This window comes from Carcharodon carcharias, chromosome 1 (genome assembly GCF_017639515.1).
Source record: "Carcharodon carcharias isolate sCarCar2 chromosome 1, sCarCar2.pri, whole genome shotgun sequence".
Taxonomy (NCBI): domain Eukaryota; kingdom Metazoa; phylum Chordata; class Chondrichthyes; order Lamniformes; family Lamnidae; genus Carcharodon; species Carcharodon carcharias.
Genome location: NC_054467.1, coordinates 155,776,290 through 155,795,332, shown reverse-complemented (window position 1 = coordinate 155,795,332; position 19,043 = coordinate 155,776,290). Strand labels below are relative to the sequence as shown.

General features: G+C 42.5%; 1 protein-coding gene across 4 annotated transcripts in view; it reads left to right on the top strand.

Moving 5' to 3' along the window:
- The window catches only part of dlc1 (DLC1 Rho GTPase activating protein), a 593,090-nt gene extending 580,378 nt beyond the window's left edge, over positions 1-12,712 (top strand). For all 4 annotated transcript variants that reach the window (XM_041185569.1, XM_041185578.1, XM_041185561.1 and 1 more), the window contains 7 exons: positions 196-394; positions 2,381-2,594; positions 3,650-3,764; positions 4,628-4,849; positions 6,938-7,155; positions 8,988-9,164; positions 10,068-12,712. In XM_041185569.1, the coding sequence (XP_041041503.1) occupies positions 196-394; positions 2,381-2,594; positions 3,650-3,764; positions 4,628-4,849; positions 6,938-7,155; positions 8,988-9,164; positions 10,068-10,185 (1,263 nt within the window). In that variant the 3' untranslated portion in view covers positions 10,186-12,712. The remainder of the gene's footprint in view (positions 1-195; positions 395-2,380; positions 2,595-3,649; positions 3,765-4,627; positions 4,850-6,937; positions 7,156-8,987; positions 9,165-10,067) is intronic.
- Positions 12,713-19,043: the final 6,331 nt, after the last annotated feature.

The following is a 19,043-nucleotide window of genomic DNA, read 5'->3' as shown; positions in this document are numbered from 1 at the left end:
GAAAAAACTAATATGTGATAGTATCATTTCATTTAATCAGAGGGATTTTTTTGTTGCAATCTGCAAGACAGGTATACTTAAGAGTGACAAAAGGGCCTTGCAATAGGATACCTGTCACTGTTTTTCTGATGTTGCTGTCGACCCGTTCTTTACAACTTTTTTTAAAAATAACATTTTAATATTTTTAATAAACAGGTTGGGTTATTCCGGAAGTCTGGAGTTAAGTCTCGAATCCAAGCCTTACGGCAGATGAATGAAACTTGTACAGATAGCGTAAACTATGAAGGCCAGTCTGCATATGACGTAGCAGACATGCTTAAACAGTATTTTAGAGATCTGCCTGAGCCACTGATGACCAGCAAACTCTCGGAAACATTTCTCCAAATCTACCAGTGTAAGTACTAGCAGAAGTTTCCAGATCTAAATACACTTAATTGTTTTTGTCTTTGATTAGTGGCTCAAAGCTAATTTTAAACCTGGGATATTAACATTATCGGGACACAAGCGCTGAAAGCCTATGACTGTTGCCTGCCCCTTACAAGGCCTTCAACATGAGGCCTGGGGGCAAGGTCGTAGTTCAACAGCAGGCACCTTCTTTAATACATGGTGTATGGTTTCCCCTCCACCTGAGAGCCCAGACCTCTGAAGAGTAATTTGTTTTTGGTTTTGGTTAATGGTTTTATGGCATTTTCCCTTGTAGAAAGGCGGTCCTGTGGGAAACTGGTAGACGTCTCCATGTAGGGAACACAGGCCCCATACTTTACATGGTCTGGGATTCTTCGGTTGGATTTACGGGCGTCTTTGGCGGGGGACGGCCAGATGCAACTCTAGCCTGCCAAAGGTATTTAAATCATGGGGCCTCCCACTGACCTTGCAAACTCTGCCCAGGTCCAACTGAATTCTGGGGTCACCGTGTTAGCATTAGGTGTTTTCTTTGCAGAAGTGGAGATACCATCTTTCAATTTCTACACAATCATTTCCTGCACAGGTGATGAAATGATACATTTGAACACAATTTATTTTTTCAATGTTTTGCCCCATGTAAGATAGCAGTTAGTTAAAATTTATTTTGGTATTTCTGAAATTCATAAAACTGGTTTAATGTTGCCACATAGTAATTTGACAAGTTCTCTCTGACAAGTCTGTGAACACAACTGCTTTCTAGGGTGTTCAGGGTGGTGTGATTTTGTAAACAATTTATGAGTGTAAAGATCTTAGAGGTCATTGTTTAAATGTCCCCTGCAAATTCATTGCTTGTTCTTCCTGTGTAGATATTCTGAGGGTGTTCTATTTTGAGCTGGTGCATATTTTGAAGATGATGTGTATTTTGAGGAATCCTTACATTTTTTGATAATGTATGTTTTGACGATAATGTATTTCCTCTCAGTATCAGGATTTGGTTAAAGTGTTCTGCCTGAAATAGTTTGTATGTATTTTCAGCTCAGCTCATAGCACAAGGAAAACAAAGTAACTCTACATAGGCTCATCAATCATCATGTGCTTCAGCACCCTTGGCCTCTTAATAAAAACATAAACTAATCATGCATTTAAGAATCAAAAAGGAAGTTGTTTCATTCTGTTTGGGATAAACTAATATGAGTTGAATTTCAGTCGTGTTTATTATGCGTGCTGTGGTAAAAGAGTACAGTGGCTCCCCATTCTGTCCAAAATAAAAGCATCATGTGAAGAACAAACAGTGAACAGAGGCCCAAGGAATGAGATAACTGCTGAAAATTGTATCAAATTGTAGAAATATTTTTTATTTTCTTCTCTCTCCTCTCCTGAAGTCAAAAGTGGCAAAGTGGTTGGCTTTTTTTTAAGCCCATTCTCTGTTCTGAAAGCTTAAATGACAATTTTATCATCTGTACTGGGCTGTTGGCTTGGCTGCGATCAGCTCATTTGGAAGGCCCAGAAATCAAAATGTTTTTCTACCTGAACAGTCTATTTTTGGGAGTCTTTTTTTGTTGTGTTAAAGATACTGTATTCATTCAAGTCTCTATTGCTAAAGTAGACGCTTCCTAGTTACTATGATTCAGTTCCAAACCAGGCAGTGCATTTACCAACTTAAACTGAAAGTGGCTTAGGTGTAGACTGAGCAGAATGCATCAGTTTCCATTTTCATTTCCATTTCTTTCACCAGCCCTCCTTTTGTACATTACTCAGTCAGTAGCTTGCACACATTTGTGCTCATGCCCACTAGTAAATGTGCACTGAACAGCTGTCATTGTATCTCTAAGTAGTTCATTGTACATGAAGCCTGTGGAGATATTCCAATAAGGTGCTTTATAAAATGCACGTTTCCTTTTTTTAACCATTAAAGTACCTTCAACTTTTTTTCCTTCAAGTCTGAAAAGTTAATGAAAATTATTTTGTGCTGCAGATGTCCCAAAGGATCAACGTCTCCAAGCAATTCAGGCTGGCATCATGCTACTGCCTGATGAGAATCGTGAGGCTCTGCAGACTCTCCTTTATTTCCTTAGTGATGTTGCAGCTGTTGTGGAAGAAAACCAAATGACACCTACAAACCTCGCAGTGTGCCTGGCCCCTTCACTGTTCCACCTCAATACTCTCAAGAGAGAAAACTCCTCTCCCAGGTACTGGTTCCTTTCTAAGGACAGGGGCTGTATGCATTTTAAATTAAAAAACATTATTTCTGTTCATAGATTAGCTAGTTTTCTGGAGACACAAGGATAGGAAAGCAATAATACACTTCCACGCATATACACAGGAAAACCTATTGCATACGGATAGATATACAAGGAGACCAATAGCACATCGGGATAGATCTTCACTTTGTTCAATAGTGTAAAATGGGTGACTTAAATGAAAATGAAAATCATGAGAGATGTAAAACTGGCTGGCAAGACCAGTAATAAACACACCTGCACATTTGCATGGGGAGATCAGTAATGTATGTACTGATGCACTGGGAGACCAGTAACACAAATCCATATATACAAGGAAAGAACAGTAATCCCTGCAACAGAATTGCAGGGGTTTCTACTATAATTTTCACTTTCCACTATCATTTCTGCAGAAGAGTTGTGGAAAGCTAAAGAAATAGCATAAATGGGGAAAAGCCTTAGCTTTTCAGTTCACTATCAGGAGAAGGGAGAAAATTCCATTATGTAAACACCAGGAGGCAGCTGTCAGACCCCCAAGCTAAAACAGTGCCAGTACGAAAGTGCCTTTTTTTTTATGGTGTCCTTTCCTAATTATTTATTGTGTGGAGCTGTTGTGTAAAGTTATCATTTATCAATGGATAAGGACCTGTTCCAAGAAGACACTTTAAGCACTGTCCCCGTGCTGCACCATTTCCTCAAAGAACTTAATTAAAATAAAACCTTGACCTTGCCACACAGCTCTCTATCTAATTTAAAAGCAAGTCACATTTAGGATGGCTCCAAAAGCAGAGACAAATTGCTGTCCATTTACTAGAGTGAAAGGATTTTTACTCCCGTGCAAGTTAAATGTGTCCCATAAATTGCATGGTCCTTATTGTTGATCCATGTGCAAGTTTTACAAGGTTTGCCACTGTTTAATGATTCTCTTGTAAAACTCAACAAATACCTGTGCTGGCACCTAGGAGTCTGTGCTATTGTCCATTTGTCATGATGTATTACTGAGGTCTCGTTTCTTTTTAATCCAGAGTGATACAGAGGAAACAAAGTTTAGGCAAACCTGACCAGAAGGACCTGAATGAAAACTTGGCTGCTACCCAAGGTCTGGCCCACATGATCGCTGAGTGCAAGAAGCTTTTCAAGGTGTGCTTGATTGTGATTGTTCATCTTTATTTCAGACCCAGCAAATACTTAGTCAAGTGTTTGAAGACACGACCTGTTAGATTTTGCTCTTCACTATGCCTGAGTCCCTGGACGCAGCAAAGCGGGGATGGAGGCAGAGGCCTGTTGAGTCTGACCTCCCCTGATTATGCAGACCATTCATTTCCCATAATAGACAGGGATGGACATTCATTTGCGGTGGGTGCAATCCCAATGTAACCATACCAGATGGGACCAGACAGGGCGTCCTGGCCCTCTTGCTACCCAAATGGAGAGGTGCTCCCAAAAGCTGGCATGTGACAGCAGGGATCCTGGAACATCCCAAAGATTTTCATAAATAAAAGGACTTTTAAATATTTTACCTATGCCCCAACCCCCATGACATTCCAACATCAGTCATAAAGTCCTGAAGCCAGTGGCCAGGAGCACAGATACAGCCTCCCTGTTCCCTGATGCCATGTAAGGCTATACCAATCTCTCCGAAACTCCCTTTAGACTCTGATAAACACCACTTTTAAGTTAAGAGCATATACAGGAATTAACAAAAATTGTAGAAATTTCTGAGAAAATAGTCTAAAATTGTTCAATCCACATCAGCAATGCACTATTTTGAACGTCGTCCTGAAAGCATACTCAAATTAGAAGACATCAATAACTAAGTCTGTAAATCTGCTGTTAGGTTAAGGAAGCTGGATTCAGCTACTGGAATCCAAATTAAATGTTGCCATTGTAAAAGCTACTGATCATAGATGCTGAAAATCCAGTACCAAACTAAATAGCAATAATATAAAAGCAGTGATATTTGTTGACAGTATAATAAGTGTGGCTATATTTTTGTCGTTTAGATTCCAGAGGAAATGATGAGCCATTGCCGTAACTCCTACATGGAACAGGATTTGCAGCCAGTCAGTTTGGAGGAGCTGGGCCAAACCAGTCAGGGCGAATCCTCTGACTTCCAAGCTCATCTGCAGAACTGCATCGATATTCTGCTGAAAGAGGCCAAAGACAAGTTTAAAGGCTGGGTCAACTGTTCAACATCAGAATTGGCAGAGCTGGCCTACAAAAAGGTACGTATTATTGTTTAAAGGGGAATGCAGCAATAGACATACACAGCACACACTGGGTTGTGCAAATATAGCGTGTATGTGTGTCAGAGCTTTGTTTAAAAAGAACAAGTGGATGGATAGGAAAATCATCTCAAAGATGGAAAGTCGTGGCAATGTAAATGCATATTTGAAGTGAATTATCCATTTTCATCAAGTCGTGGAAGATGGCTCTGGTATTCCACAGGGAAGTTCCAATGGCTATGCCAGGATTGCACTTTCAGCCTTTCAACACTGACCCTCACTGGAGTTCAGACTCAATGGACCCAATTTTAATCCATGCTAAACCCATGCTAACCCCATCCACTTGCACAGAACTAAAACCTGACTCAGAGAGTCAATATTTGCATAGAACAGGTGGATCCAAGTGTGACTTGGGCCCATCTTTGTCACTCGCTTGACAAAGCTTACAGCAGAGATTTAAGCTTACATTTTCACGCAGATAGAGAGGCTCTCCATCTTTGCGAAAATGGCCCAAGTCTAGAAGCCCCACCCTGAACCCAGCCCACATCATTTTCACAGGGGGAGACGGGCAGATCAAACTTTGGACATCTGTGGTTCATGGAGGCAGCTGCACATGTTAAGGTGCCTGTCAGTTCATTGTTTGACTGACAACTCCAAATGCTTATGAGGCTATGAATACAAATGCTTGTTCTTATCTTTCATGGAATGTGGGTGTTGCTGGCAAGGCCAGCAATTGCCCTGGAACTGAGTGGCTTGCTAGGCTGCCTCAGAGGACAGTTAAGAGTCAACCACATTGATGAGGACCTGGAGTCACATGTAGGCCAGATTGGGTAAAGACAGCAGATTTCCATCCCTAAAGGGCATTAGTGAACCAAATGGGTTTTTACAGCAATTGACGATAGTTTCATGGGCACTAGCTTTTCAATTCCAAAATTTAAATTCTACCAGTTGCCATAGTGGGATTTGAACCTGTGTCCCCAGAGTATTAAAATGGGTCTCTATTTCAGATTTCCAACATCTGCAGTATTTTGCTTTTATCTCTAGACAATTAACCTGGATCTCTGGGTTACTAGTCTAGTGATATTACCACGATGCCACCATATCCCCAAAGGAAGTTAAATGTGTTGAATAGGTTTTTACTAATGAGAGTGTTTTTTTAAATAGTGAATTCCTCAATAGACACTTAAGACCTTTATTTAATCTCAGCATGGGTCCTGAGGTTTGCCCATGGTGGATACTGGGTGAGTTGACATAAGGGATGTAAGGGCATCATAGGGTGGTGGGTGGGGGGCTTGGGTTGACATGAGTTGGCACTAAGTTGGCATGGGGTTATAAAGAGCCATGGGGGAATGAGTGGAGGGCAAAGGTTGATATGGGGGTGTGAAAGACCATAAGGGGCAGGTGGAGGAATATGGGTTGTCATAGGGGCTATAAAAGTCCAGCTCTGGTGGCAGCTCCTCAAGGGCAATTAGGGATGGGCAATAAATGCTGGCTTAGACAGTGACACCCACATCCCATGAATAAATACAAAAAAAAGGGGTGGTCGAAGGGCATAGGTTGGCATGAAGGACATGAAGGGCCGTGGGGGTGGGAGGGCGATTGTGAGATGACAAGGTTTGGCATGGATGGGGCATGGGAGTGTTTGGGGAGGGTAGGTGGTGAGGAGGTCTCGGGGTGAGTGCTGGAGGACTGTTTTTTGTTTCATCCTTTACTTCATAGCTATGGTAAAGTACCAGAGCCCTGAGGCCAGCCTCTCACCCAGCCCGCCTCTGCACCTGGCAGCCCCTGTCGCTGCCCACAAATTCTTTCAGAGGCGGCTGGCACTGCTCCCATAAAACCCAGTCCTCCAAGAATGAAAATTCAAACTTCCGGGGCTCCTTTTCAGGAGCCAATTTTGCAAGGCCAGCAATTCTCCCAACCCCAGACACCCGACATGAGAGCGAAAATTCAGGCCTTAGTCTCCTACCAAATTTTAAGGATTATATGTAACTTTTCAGTCATTTTTATGTAAACACATTACAAAAAATCCACTGATTTTGTCTGAATCTTTGAGGAATAAAAAGAGTTCAAATGAATGTTTTTTGCCAGGTTTGTGACGGACCACCTCTAAAACTGTGGAAGGCTTGCATTGAGATTCCTGTTGCACCAGAGGATGTTCTGTGGCGGATACTACGGGACCGTCATCTCTGGGATGACGACCTTCTTAGTTCAAAGATCATTGAAAATTTGAATAGTCAAACGGATATCTATCATTACGTGCAAAGCAGCATGGCCCCACACCCGACCAGAGATTATGTGCTCATAAGGTAAACATTTTAAAACTATTTGAAGTATCATCTACAGGGTAAAGCAAGGGCTTTAGATTAGCCAGCATTGCCTTGCAGAGTGCATTGTTGCAGAAGCCCATACAAAGTGAGAAAATGCCTTGTTTAGTTCCTGGTGTGTATAGTTATGTTGTCTCAGTTCAGTGGCAGTAAGTGTACTAGAATTGGACTGCATGGCCTGAATTTTTCAGGCGGCGGGTGGGCTTAGCGGGAGTAAGCGGGGGCAGTCACGGAGCTGATTGCCGCCCGTGATCAGCTCCGCGTTGCCATTTTACGTGGGCGGGACAGTTAAGGCCTGCCCAGCGTAAGATGCGACCAATAGTGCTCAGTGGTCCCTGTGCGGGCGGGAGGAGCAGGGAGAGTCGGGACATGCACGCGAAATATCGCTTCAATCTCCCTGAGGCACGGAGTTGCCTCAGGGAGATTGAAGGGCTTCTGAAGTTATTAAATAAAAGGTTTATAAATGTATTTAAACATCTCCCCTCCTGTGACTGTGTCACATGAGATGGGACATACATCTTAAAATTTTCATACATATAAATATATAGTAAAAGCTTTAGGAAACCTCATCCCACTCGTGGATGAAGTTTTCTAAAAAAAATGTGAAGGTCACTTGGGCTTTTCGCCTGCCCACCAACGTTAAGCATGGACTGGTAGTGTTAACAATGGCAATAATTACTTTTTAATGGCCTTAATAGGCCATTTACATTTCAGTGGGTGCGCAGCTGACTCCAGCACTTGCCCGCCGAACGAAATATCACAGGACTGCACGATGACATCAGGATGCACGCCCAACATCATTGGGCGTCATTTTACGTGTCAGTGTGTCAGGCCTGCCCCCACATGCCGACTGAAAAATCCTGCCCCATGTCTCTGGGCAAAGTAACAGGAAAAGAATCACCTATGGTTTTCATTACTGTACAGTGATGCCCTCCTGAAGTACCTGTATGCAACCATTCAGCAAAGTCAGCGACAATGTTCTACGCAGTTGAATAACCTGTCATGGCTCACACATGCTGAATGGGGTTTTGTGTTGATTAGCAGTGTGCTGCTGTGGTCACACATGAACCTGTTCTTTCAGGAAGGGAGAGAAAATAGGAAAGTTATTTGTAGAAATAATGGCTCAGATCATCCAGTCAGCAGTGATACTGGAGCAATTGCCGCTGACTGCGAAGATAATTGTGACCCTACCTTTTTTGCATTCTTACAGCTGGGTCTTATGTCCCAGCTGCACCAGCCATCCCTCCGCATAGCCATCCACAGAGAGCAGTGGAGAGGACATGCCCCCTTTGTACAACATCAGCTGCAATGTTCAGGTAAGCTTTTAAAGGTCTTAAGGATTTTAGCAGAGTTAGTAAATGGTGAGTGAGCTGGGTGTTTATGGGGTGTGTGGTCAGGTTGGGGGTTTGGGTATTCAGGTCTGGGGGGGTTGGTCACTGGGTCAGGAGGGTGGGTAGTCGGGTCAGGAGTGTTGGGGTATTTGGGTTGGGTTACACTGTCAATCACTGAGTTACAGCAGGACAATACTGGGGTAAGTATCCAGGTAAGTATTCACACATCTAGCCAAAGTCTCCAAACCTGAGCTCAGTTTCAGAGATATTCTCAGCGTATTCCAGGCAGTGCAAATCAGTCCATTAGAAATTTAAACTTCCCAGGCAATCACCATGTATGTGCGCAGGTCAGGACTTCTGCTGGGTCTCAACATTCGCCCATTATATTTATAGTTTATAGAACTATATTTCTCTTGAATGTTTGAATTTTACTTTGTATTTCTTCTGTTTAGAAACAACATTTGAAACATGTTTTTTTTTCAGGACTTGGAGGACCAATTTGCCCAAGGGGAGCTGTGCGTTGGTGGCCACCTCAGTGGAGCACAATGAAACGCCTGTGGTTGGAGGAGTCCGAGCTAATACTCTAACCTCAAGATATTTAATAGAACCTTGTGGGTCAGGAAAATCCAAGCTCACGTACTTGTGTAGAATAGACACAAGGTATTGGCAGAAATCTTTTTCATAGTATTAGTAATAGGGAGCTACATTTCTGACCATGCTGAATGAACTGTTTAGACAACCATACTAAACCTTGCTGTCTACTTCCTTTTTAACACATTTATTGAAGCAGTTTTGCTCCTACATTAAAATGCAGCAAGGAATTTAGTGTGAGTAGCTAGACATTCATACAGCTACCATATTGACAGGAAAACATACTCCTATATGAATGCAAAAATGGCAAGGCACACTGTGCAAAATTTAAATGATTTATATGCTTTAACTTCCAAAATTTATTTTTATCATATATTGCAGAGAACAAGTTGATTCAAGCACTTAAGCATTTTTACAGGAACAGTTTTCAATGAACCCTAGCATTGTTTAAGTAAAAACACAATCCGTTCGAAGCACTATTGCTTCTATTGCTTATGGTGGCACCAAGAGAAACAGAAAGATCCACAGTGAATAACAGTAATAATAATGTATTAACTCATCCAAACAAATTTTGCTTCCACGTAAATTCCATTGCAAAGTTGCAATGTAGGCCTTTCCCGGCGAACGTTGCTCACTCAAAACCAGAACAAAACTGTGTTCTGCATCATTCAGCTGTAGCAGTGGCACCAGTTGTCAGCAGTACTGTATTGGTGCAGCTGCAGCAAGGAGAGTGGGAACCACTATTGAGCTGGGCCTCCACAAAGGCTCTAATGCAACTCATTTACATAATGACCCTGCAATCAGAGTCTGGACTGCCTTAAACTACAAAGATTGGGCTTTAGGATAGTTTTCTGACTTCAACTATACAGTTCAATCAGCACATTATTATTTCTTTTAAATCAAACACATTAGCTTATTTTTTTCCAATCAGTGTAGCAAATTCAATGTAACATTTTCTATTCTTTGTTTCAGGGGACGGATGCCAGAATGGTACAATAAGGCATTTGGACACTTGTGTGCAGCAGAAATTGGTAGAATACGAGACTCTTTTAATGTTCCTGGCTCCGACAGTCAAGAAAGCAAGCATTAGGACACTACTTCCAGTGAGTTAGTATGTTAACTCTGAAGCACAGGGCTTCAAAGAGCAACCATATCCACTCCTGAGGAAACTGGTGGACCCAAAAAAAACACATTTACAATGAAGGCCTGCAAATTCAGACCTTTTGAATGAATTATTTTATTTTTAATAGAATTCCTAATTATGACTGTAGCAATATACTTTTAAAAAGCTGCTTAATTCATACACGAGGGCTGTCATATAGGCCTTTACTGGAATACTTGGATGGGACTAGTGGCTCTTTGAAAAAGTGATGTGCAAAAATGTACTTGCTTGTTTAGGGGCCACAATTGCTTCTATGAAGCATCGAGCAATTTGTGTAATATAAATCATGTTATGTTAAAGAATAACTTGGTGTGTTCACGTCATTTGCTATTTTTTATTTTCCATTCTATATCTTCATAGTTTATGAACCATTGCTATATTTTCCAGAGTTCTGCATTTCTGTTGTGCTTGGTTGGTTCAGTTATCCATTTAGCGTGGTGCATCTGGAGGAGTGTGTGCTTGAGCGTGTGTTTCTAAGGAGCTGAAATGTGAGAGATTGGGTAAGGGACGGTGTCTGGTACACTGCTTGCTCAGAAGGCACTAGCATGGCATAATGATATCGTCATTCAATGAGTTTCCAGTACAGTTAAACCTGTCAATATAGTATTTAAGTAAAAGACAATGGAGACCACTTTAGGGCCACTTTTTCCCACCAGGACTTGGATTTTTCCTCTTGATGGATTCTAACATTTCTACCAAAACACGGTCCATTTTCTACTGCCAGAGATTAGAAGAGGGTTTGGTTGGGATAATGGAACAGCTTAGATGATCCCTTTAAATGTTTCTTGAAAACGTAACTGGACTCCAGCTATATTTTCAAAGTAGAAGGGCTGGCTTTTGTGATGAACAAACCCATATCATTTATATTTCCCACTAGATGAGGGTCTTGTCTGGTCCTAAGAGTTTGCAGCGACAAAAATACATCTTTTTAAAAGTGGCATGTGATGCTACAGAACATTAATATATGAACAGCGCTATGCTGCATTTTTAACAATCAATGTGGAGCTTGTTCTATCTGAGGCAGGGAAGAACATCGCAAAGTTGCTGTTATTGTAAAAGTGTTGTATCTTTTAAAAGCAATATTAGAAACTGCTGTGAAACAGAAAATTCTGAGCCTGTATGGAGAAAGCTAAAGGGGACTTGGTCCTGCTGATTTTAAATAGATCAAACGTGTTGTATTGTGGCAATGTTAGCTTTTTATTTGTTGTCATGCTACTTGCACGACTCAAACAGAAATAATTTTATAGTAACTTTATTCTCACTCTTTGTCTCCCTCTGAAGCAGAAAATTTGTCTGGTTGGTGTTTTACTGTCTATATTCTAATAGGTCAGATTTTGCTGAAAAGCTTCTTGACTCTGAAAACCACAGGAAACCGTGATTTGGTTAAAGTGCTGAAATGCGTCTGTCCCCATCAGTAGCTGATCCTGGGCTCAGGGGAGATTCCATAATTATCATGATAGTGGGTGTCTGTGCTGGAAGTGGCACATTTAGGGCATCCACAATTGGCATCACACCAAAGGTAGGACATGCCAGGTTCCCCTTGAAAATAGATTATAGGCTGCCCTTATTGGAAGGGACCACTTTCTAAAAGATTGAAGTAACTTAGTGGTTATTGTACTGGACCAGCAAACCTGAGATCATCCCAAGATTTTACGATCCCCCACTAGCAGGTTTGAAGGTGGGGAAGGGATTTGTAAAGTGCAGCTATTGCCTGCCCACTACCTTCCTGCCTGCCAACTAGTGCTCACTTAAGTGCCTCATCCTGCCCTTGCCACTATTTTACCTGTGGCAGGGGTGGTCCATGTCTATTGGATAACCCGGCAGCTTTTACTGGGCAAACTGGTGTTAGGCTAGAGGGAGGAGCCTTCCTTGTGCATCCCTTGCAGAGGCACCCTTCCATAAAGTTTTAACACCCCCCACCAGGGCCTCAAACCTGGTCCCTCATACCCCTCATTTACCCCAGCTCCCATTACCTCCTGTTCTTTGGGAAATGCCTGTAGTCTCAGCAGTGGCCACAGCTCGAACATGACACTGCTGAGAGATGGGAAGGGTCCAAGTGTTAAATGGCTACAGGGTAACCAGTATCAGCAGGGTGCATTCCCTGTTGGCTCTTTAGGAGGCTGGGTGGGAAACCCCGCTATCTGAAAAATCCTGCCCCATAAGTTCAAATCCCACCATGGAAAGCTATGACAATTGAATTTAATAAAAATAATACTACTCAGGCTGGCTGACCATGAAAGCTACTGATTGTAGTAGAAATCCAACTAATTCACTGTTGACCTTTAGGAAAGTGAACTTGCCATCTGTAGTGGGTGGAGCTGTAGGTGGGAATTTACCAAGGCTCCTTCGACAGCACCTTCCAAACCCACGGCACTACCATCTAGAAAGACAAGGGCAGCAGACACATGAGAACACCACCACCTGTTCCCCTCCAAGTCACTCACCACCCTGATTTGGAAATATATTGCCGTTCCTTCACTGTCACTGGGCCAAAAACCTGGAACTCTTCCTAACAGCATTGTGAGTGTACCTACACCACATGGACTGCAGCGATTCAAGAAGGCAGCTCACCACCACCTTCTCAAGGGCAACTGGGGATGGGCAATAAATGCTGGCCCAGCCAGCGAAGCCCACATCCCTTGAATGAATAAAGCAAAAATGTGCCTCCGAGTTCCACACGACATGTTTGACACAAAATGGCCAACACCCCTGTTCAAGAACTCAATCATGACCGTTTCAGCACAGTTGGGACTGGGCAATAAATGCAGCCTTGTCAACACTGCCCCGCTCCTGAGAGAAAATAAATTTTAAAAATACTAAAAACGATCTGCCAATTTTTTTGCAACCCAGGCAAAGATTAAGGTCTGCGTTTCCAGGTGGGCCCCACAACCACCAGTAATTAAACTGCTGCGTGGTCTGACCCACATCAACTACATGCCAGATCCCAAAGAAGTCTGGAGGCACATGAGTTCCAATGTTTGGAATCCCCACTTACAATGATGTTCTGGTAAGGGACATGCAAAAGCTCCACTCCCACAAGGTCATCTCAGAAACTTAGGCACAAGGAGGGACCTCATGTATTGATAAAGTCCTGCCAACATTACGTTACAGAATGGCCCTGACTTTTTGACCCATGCACTAATACAGCATGTTAATATTTTGCTCTATTCATCACAAGTGCAGTGTAGGATCAGTGAGGTACCATCCTTTTTGTGGGTTTAGAACTATATTACACAAAGCAACTTGTCCACTTCAAAACTATCCTTGAACATGCACCTATGTTGTAAATCACAAAACCAAAGGGGCTTACTTTTGACTATATCACGTGTGACAAACTGCTAAATAACAGTTAAGGTTCTTGTCACAAGTGTGCTATTGAGTATAAAGTACTTTTCGTAATAAAACCAATATTCCTCAATTCCCACCTAATATTTACTGATACAAGATATTTACATGGTATTGGATAATATTTGTAATGGTATGCAATGGAAGATCTCCAACTCTTTAGTGAGAGAATATTGATGTATGAAAAATAATTTCTAGTCCTTGTTTTGCTTCTCTTTATGTTTTAATCTTTTGTTTTTCATCCCCACTTGCCAATTCTTGAGATTTTAAGTCGCTAGTTGCTAAGTTAAGTGGTCCTCTCATAGAAGGTGGTCTTTCGTACAGGTTTTACTGTAACATTACTGTTTGTTTGAGGCTTCAAATGGAATGTAGTTAATAGTTAATACAAAACTGCCATTGGGAACTCAATGAACCTTCTTAATATGTGGGTGCTGGAGCCCTTAATGAACAGAAGCTAAAAGAAGGATTTATCTAATATTGTTTAAAATATTTACCATTCAGTGTTATGTAAAGAGCTTTTAGTGATATTTGTGGCAATAAGAACAATTTTATCAAGAATTATTTCAGTGTTATCCCTTCACTTTAAAATGCTTATCTTTCTGTGTGTTTATACAAAAATTCAATTGGTATTTGTAGAACTTGATGTCACTGTATATACCATTGTATTGTAAACATGTATACATGCCTAGCTGCATACTGCCAAATAGGGATAACGCATGTTATTAATTATTTAAGTATTCACGTATTTATACCTCAATTATACTTTTTTTGTACCTCTTTTTTAAAAATTGTAAATATTTTACTCTCAAAATGCTAAGACATAAAGAACCAAGAAAGTGTTTATATCTTTTTATGTCTGTACAGTTATAACCGTCAAGTGCACTATTAAATGTGTTAAATGAGAATAACCATTCTTTGTTTCTGGACATTGTTCTTTACATGTTACAGCAGGAGCATCCAAACAAAGCCCATAGGCCACATCTGGCAATTTAGGCAACTTTGTTCAATTTGATCTTGGTATTTGTTGGCCTGTCCTGTTCAACTTTTGTTGGAATGGAAATTTGAAAAGGATTTAGTGCTGTTACTATTTTATTACGTAAGTAATAAATCGGAAAAAAAAAGATTTCATTGGAGCAATAGTGTAAGATTATTGCAAATTAATGGGAACTTTGATTTTAACTTTGCACACATACTGCAAGTCTCCATGTTATGCACATACAAAGACTGAAATGTTGAACAGTTCCATGCTCCAGGATGAGACCAATACTGTTAGGAGAAACTGCTTTTCTGCAAAATACCCATTTATATTTCCACTCATTTACAGGACTGCAAGAGCAGCCACCACTCTGCTCCAGATACCAGTTTGTCACCAGTATCTAGTTAGAGTGATGCAGAGACAATTTCTTATTGTTCTCTGGTCTGGAGGAACAGACAGACACAATGGGCTGAATGGCTTCCTTTTGTGCTGTAATCATTCTATGATTCAAGGAACTCTGTATATGCATGTTTATAGGCTTGCACACTGCTCTACTCACCGCCTCACTGCACCTTGATATGCTAGATGCTTCTGTAACCTGAAAGCAATGCTAGCAGGGTTATAACTTCTGGTAGGGCCACCCAAGACAGGCAAGTCAAGAGCTTGGAACCAGTCTAATGGCATTCAAACGGTGGTCCTTGCAGGGATTGTGAGTCAGGCTAATAGCAACTCAGCAATGAATCAGTTCCAAGCTAGCAAATATAAATGTTAACTGTGGAGAATCATGATCTGCTGAATGTAACTCCAGTCAAATATTCTGCCCTGGACAGACAGCAACGAAAGGAATGGAGTGCCTCATGTACATGTGCCACAAGGTATAGGAGTTCAAGCTAACTGCCTACTCATTGGCATTAAAATATCAGTAAATTTTCAATGTTAATAAAAAAGCAAGGGACATTGGGGCACTCAACATTTTGCCAGCTAAAAAAAAAATTAAAATGTTAGGGTAAAAAATCGAACATGCTTATTTTTGCTCATGTGAGATAGGGATGAGGCAAAGGGTAAGGTCCCTATATGTGAATTGTGATGCTCGAGGCATCTCTACATTGGGTCTCGGCCTTCATTAGCATCAAACCGACATGGCACGAGCAACCAGCCAGCAGCTAAAAGCAAACAAAAATCAGGCCAGTGTGCCAGTAGGCATCTGGAGGGAGTAATGAAAGGTGGGAGTTTTATCTAGAGCTTGTAAAGAGGGATTGAATACAAGGGATTGGACAAATATGTCCGAAAATGACATCAAGGCAGTATTTGACTGACTGTGGCATCAAGGAGCCCCAGCAAAACTGAAGTCAATGGGATTTAGGGGGAAAGCTCTCCGCTGGTTGGAGTCATACCTAGCACAAAGGAAGATGGTTGTCATCGTTGAAGGTCAATCATCTCAGTTCCTGGACATCACTGCAGGAGTAGTTCAGCGTAGTGTCCTCAGCCCAACCATCTTCAGCTGCTTCATCAATGACCTTCCTTCCATCATAAGGTCAGAAGTGGGGATGTTCGCTGATAATTGCACAATGTTTAGCACCACTCACGACTGCTCAGATACTGAAGCAGTCTGTGCCCATGTGCAGCAAGACCTGGACAATATCCAGGCTTGTGCTGACAAGTGGCAAGTAGCATTCATGCCACACAAGTGCCAGGCAATGGTCATCTCCAACAAGAGAGAATCCAAACATCGCCCTTCGACATTAAATGGCGTTCCTCGCTGAATCCGCCACTATCAACACCCTGGGGGTTACCATTAATCAGAAACTGTACTGGACCAACCATATTAAAACTGTGGCAACAAGAGCAGGTCAGAGGCTTGGAATTCTGTGGAGAATAACTCATCTCCTGAGTCCCCAAAGCTTGTCCACCATCTACAAAGCACAAGTCAAGAGTGTGATGGAATACTTCCCACTTGCCTGGACGGGTGCAGCTCCAAACCCTCAAGCAGGTTAACACCATCCAGGAAAAAGCAGCCCACTTGACTGGCACCCCATCCTTCACCTTCAGCATTCAGCCCCTCCACCACCAATGCACAGTGGCAGCAGTGTGTACCATCAACAAGATGCATTGCAGCAACTCACCAAGGCTCCTTCAACGGCACCTTCCAAACCCTCGACCTCTACCACCTAGAAGGACAAGGGCAGCAGATACATGGGAACACCACCACCTGGAAGTTCCCCTCCAAGTCACTCACCATCCTGACTTGGAAACATATCGCCGTTCCTTCACTGTCACTGGGTCAAAACCCTGAAACTCCCTCCCTAACAGCACTATGGGTGTACCTATAGTGCATGGACTGCAGCAGTTCAAGAGGGCAGCTCACCACCACCTTCTCAAAGGTAATTAGGGAGGGGTAATAAAATCTGCAGGCCTAGCCAGGGACACCTACGTCCAATGTATTAGTAAAATACTAATATTAATTTATAATGTGTCTTCCGGAACTTATTCTTCTTCTTTAGATCAGCACGCTGTCCACTTTTTCAGTGGAAAACGACAACCTAACAATAAGTCAAGGGAAGATTGTGGTGGATTTAATATAAATAAACTAATTGTTATGGTGAAAATAATGGAACGTAAAACAGATAAATCTCAAAGATATGATCATTTCCATCCCAGATTTTTAAATGAACTGGGAGAGAGAATTGCAGATGTGTAGATCAGAATTTCCCAAAGATCGAGATTCAGCAATTGTGTCTTGGCACTGGTAAATTGGAAAAGTCATTCCATTAATTAACAGCAAGAGAGATAGAAACCAGATAACCACAAACCTGTCAGTTTAATATTTCTTACGGGGGAGTTACTGGGATTGATCATCAGAGACAGAGATGATGGAACGTTTGGGCAAGTATGGGCTGAACAGTTTGCATGGATTTGTGTAGGGTAAGTCATGTCTGACTAATCTAGTGAATATTTCCGGAGGTTGCTCACATGGTGGATAGGGGAGTCATTGGATGGTGTTGTTAGTCTTACAAAAAGCAGTTGGTAAGGTCCTACTCAAAGAGTTTAGTTGCGAAAGAAGAAACTGCACTGAATTGAAAGTGACCTTGTGAGATTGGTTGTTCATTGAGGTCATTGGTTAAGAGACAAGAGCAGGGATAAAGGGAATGTTCTTTTTGATGGAATGTGACAAGAGGCTCCCCAGAGATCTGTTTTCACCACAAATGTTAATGATTTAGATGAAGGAATAGATAGTTATATATCCAAGTTTGTAAATGTTGCTTAGTTAAAAGACACATTGGCCCAGATCTTTCAGTCGGTCATGGAGCGGGTGTGCCCACCACTGACTTCAATTTAAGTTGCCCGCATAACATTTTACACTGGAAATTTTGCACCTTCCATTCTTAGCTCCAGCAGCGATCCAGTGATGAACAGAGTCAGGAGGGCATATGGCAAGTACAACTCCAGCAAAGCCATGCCTCGTTTTCTCGCCATGAACTAAAGCCACACCTTTTAAGTTCTGTCTTCAGTTCATCAGCTTACATTTTTCAATGGAGCTGTGACCCCCACCCGCCCCAACTAGGTTCACCCCCTTCTCCTGACAATGTTAACCCCCCCTGACATTGCTAACCCCCTCCTTTACACTGACAATGCTCGCTCTCTTCTCACCTTGACAGTGTTTACCCCCCTCACCACCTGACAACATTCAGCCCCTCACCCCCTGACAATGTTCCCCCCTCTCCTCATCCCCTGACAGAGTACATTCCCCCCACTCTGACAATCCTCACCCTCTCCCCTCATCCCCAACAGCTTTCAACCCCTCACCCCAACAGTGTTCACCCACCTCACCCCTGACACGCTCACCTTCTCCCCTCACCCCAACAGTGTTCACCCTGACCCCCGACAATGCATACCCTCTCCCCTCACCCTGGCAGTGTTTAACTCCCTCCAGCCCCAACAATGATCATTCCTTTACGCGACTGTGTTTACCCGCCTCACCCTGACAATCCTCACCCTCTCCCCCCACACCTGACAATGCTAACCCCCCTCATCCCTGATAATGCTCATACTCTCCCCTTGCCCCAGCCAATGTCCACTCCCCTCCCCTGACAATGCTCAATCCCATCTCTCACTCCTCAACAATGTTCACCCACCCTTTCCTTCATCCCAGAGGTGGGTAAACATTATCGGGAGAGGGGTGAATATTGTCAGGAAGGTGGACATTGTTGGGGTGGGGTGATCATTGTCAGGTTATGGGTGAACATTGTCAGGAGGTCGGGGGGGTGAACATTGTTGGGTTGGAGTGATCATTATCAGGGTTGGATGAACATTGTCTGGGGGGTGAACATTGTCAGGGAGTGAACATTGTAATGGGTGTGACCCTTGTTGGGGAGGTGACCATTGTCAGGGAGGTGAACATTGTCATAGGGGTGAAATTTGCTGGGGAGGTAAACATTGTCAGGGAGGTGACCATTGTCAGGAGGGA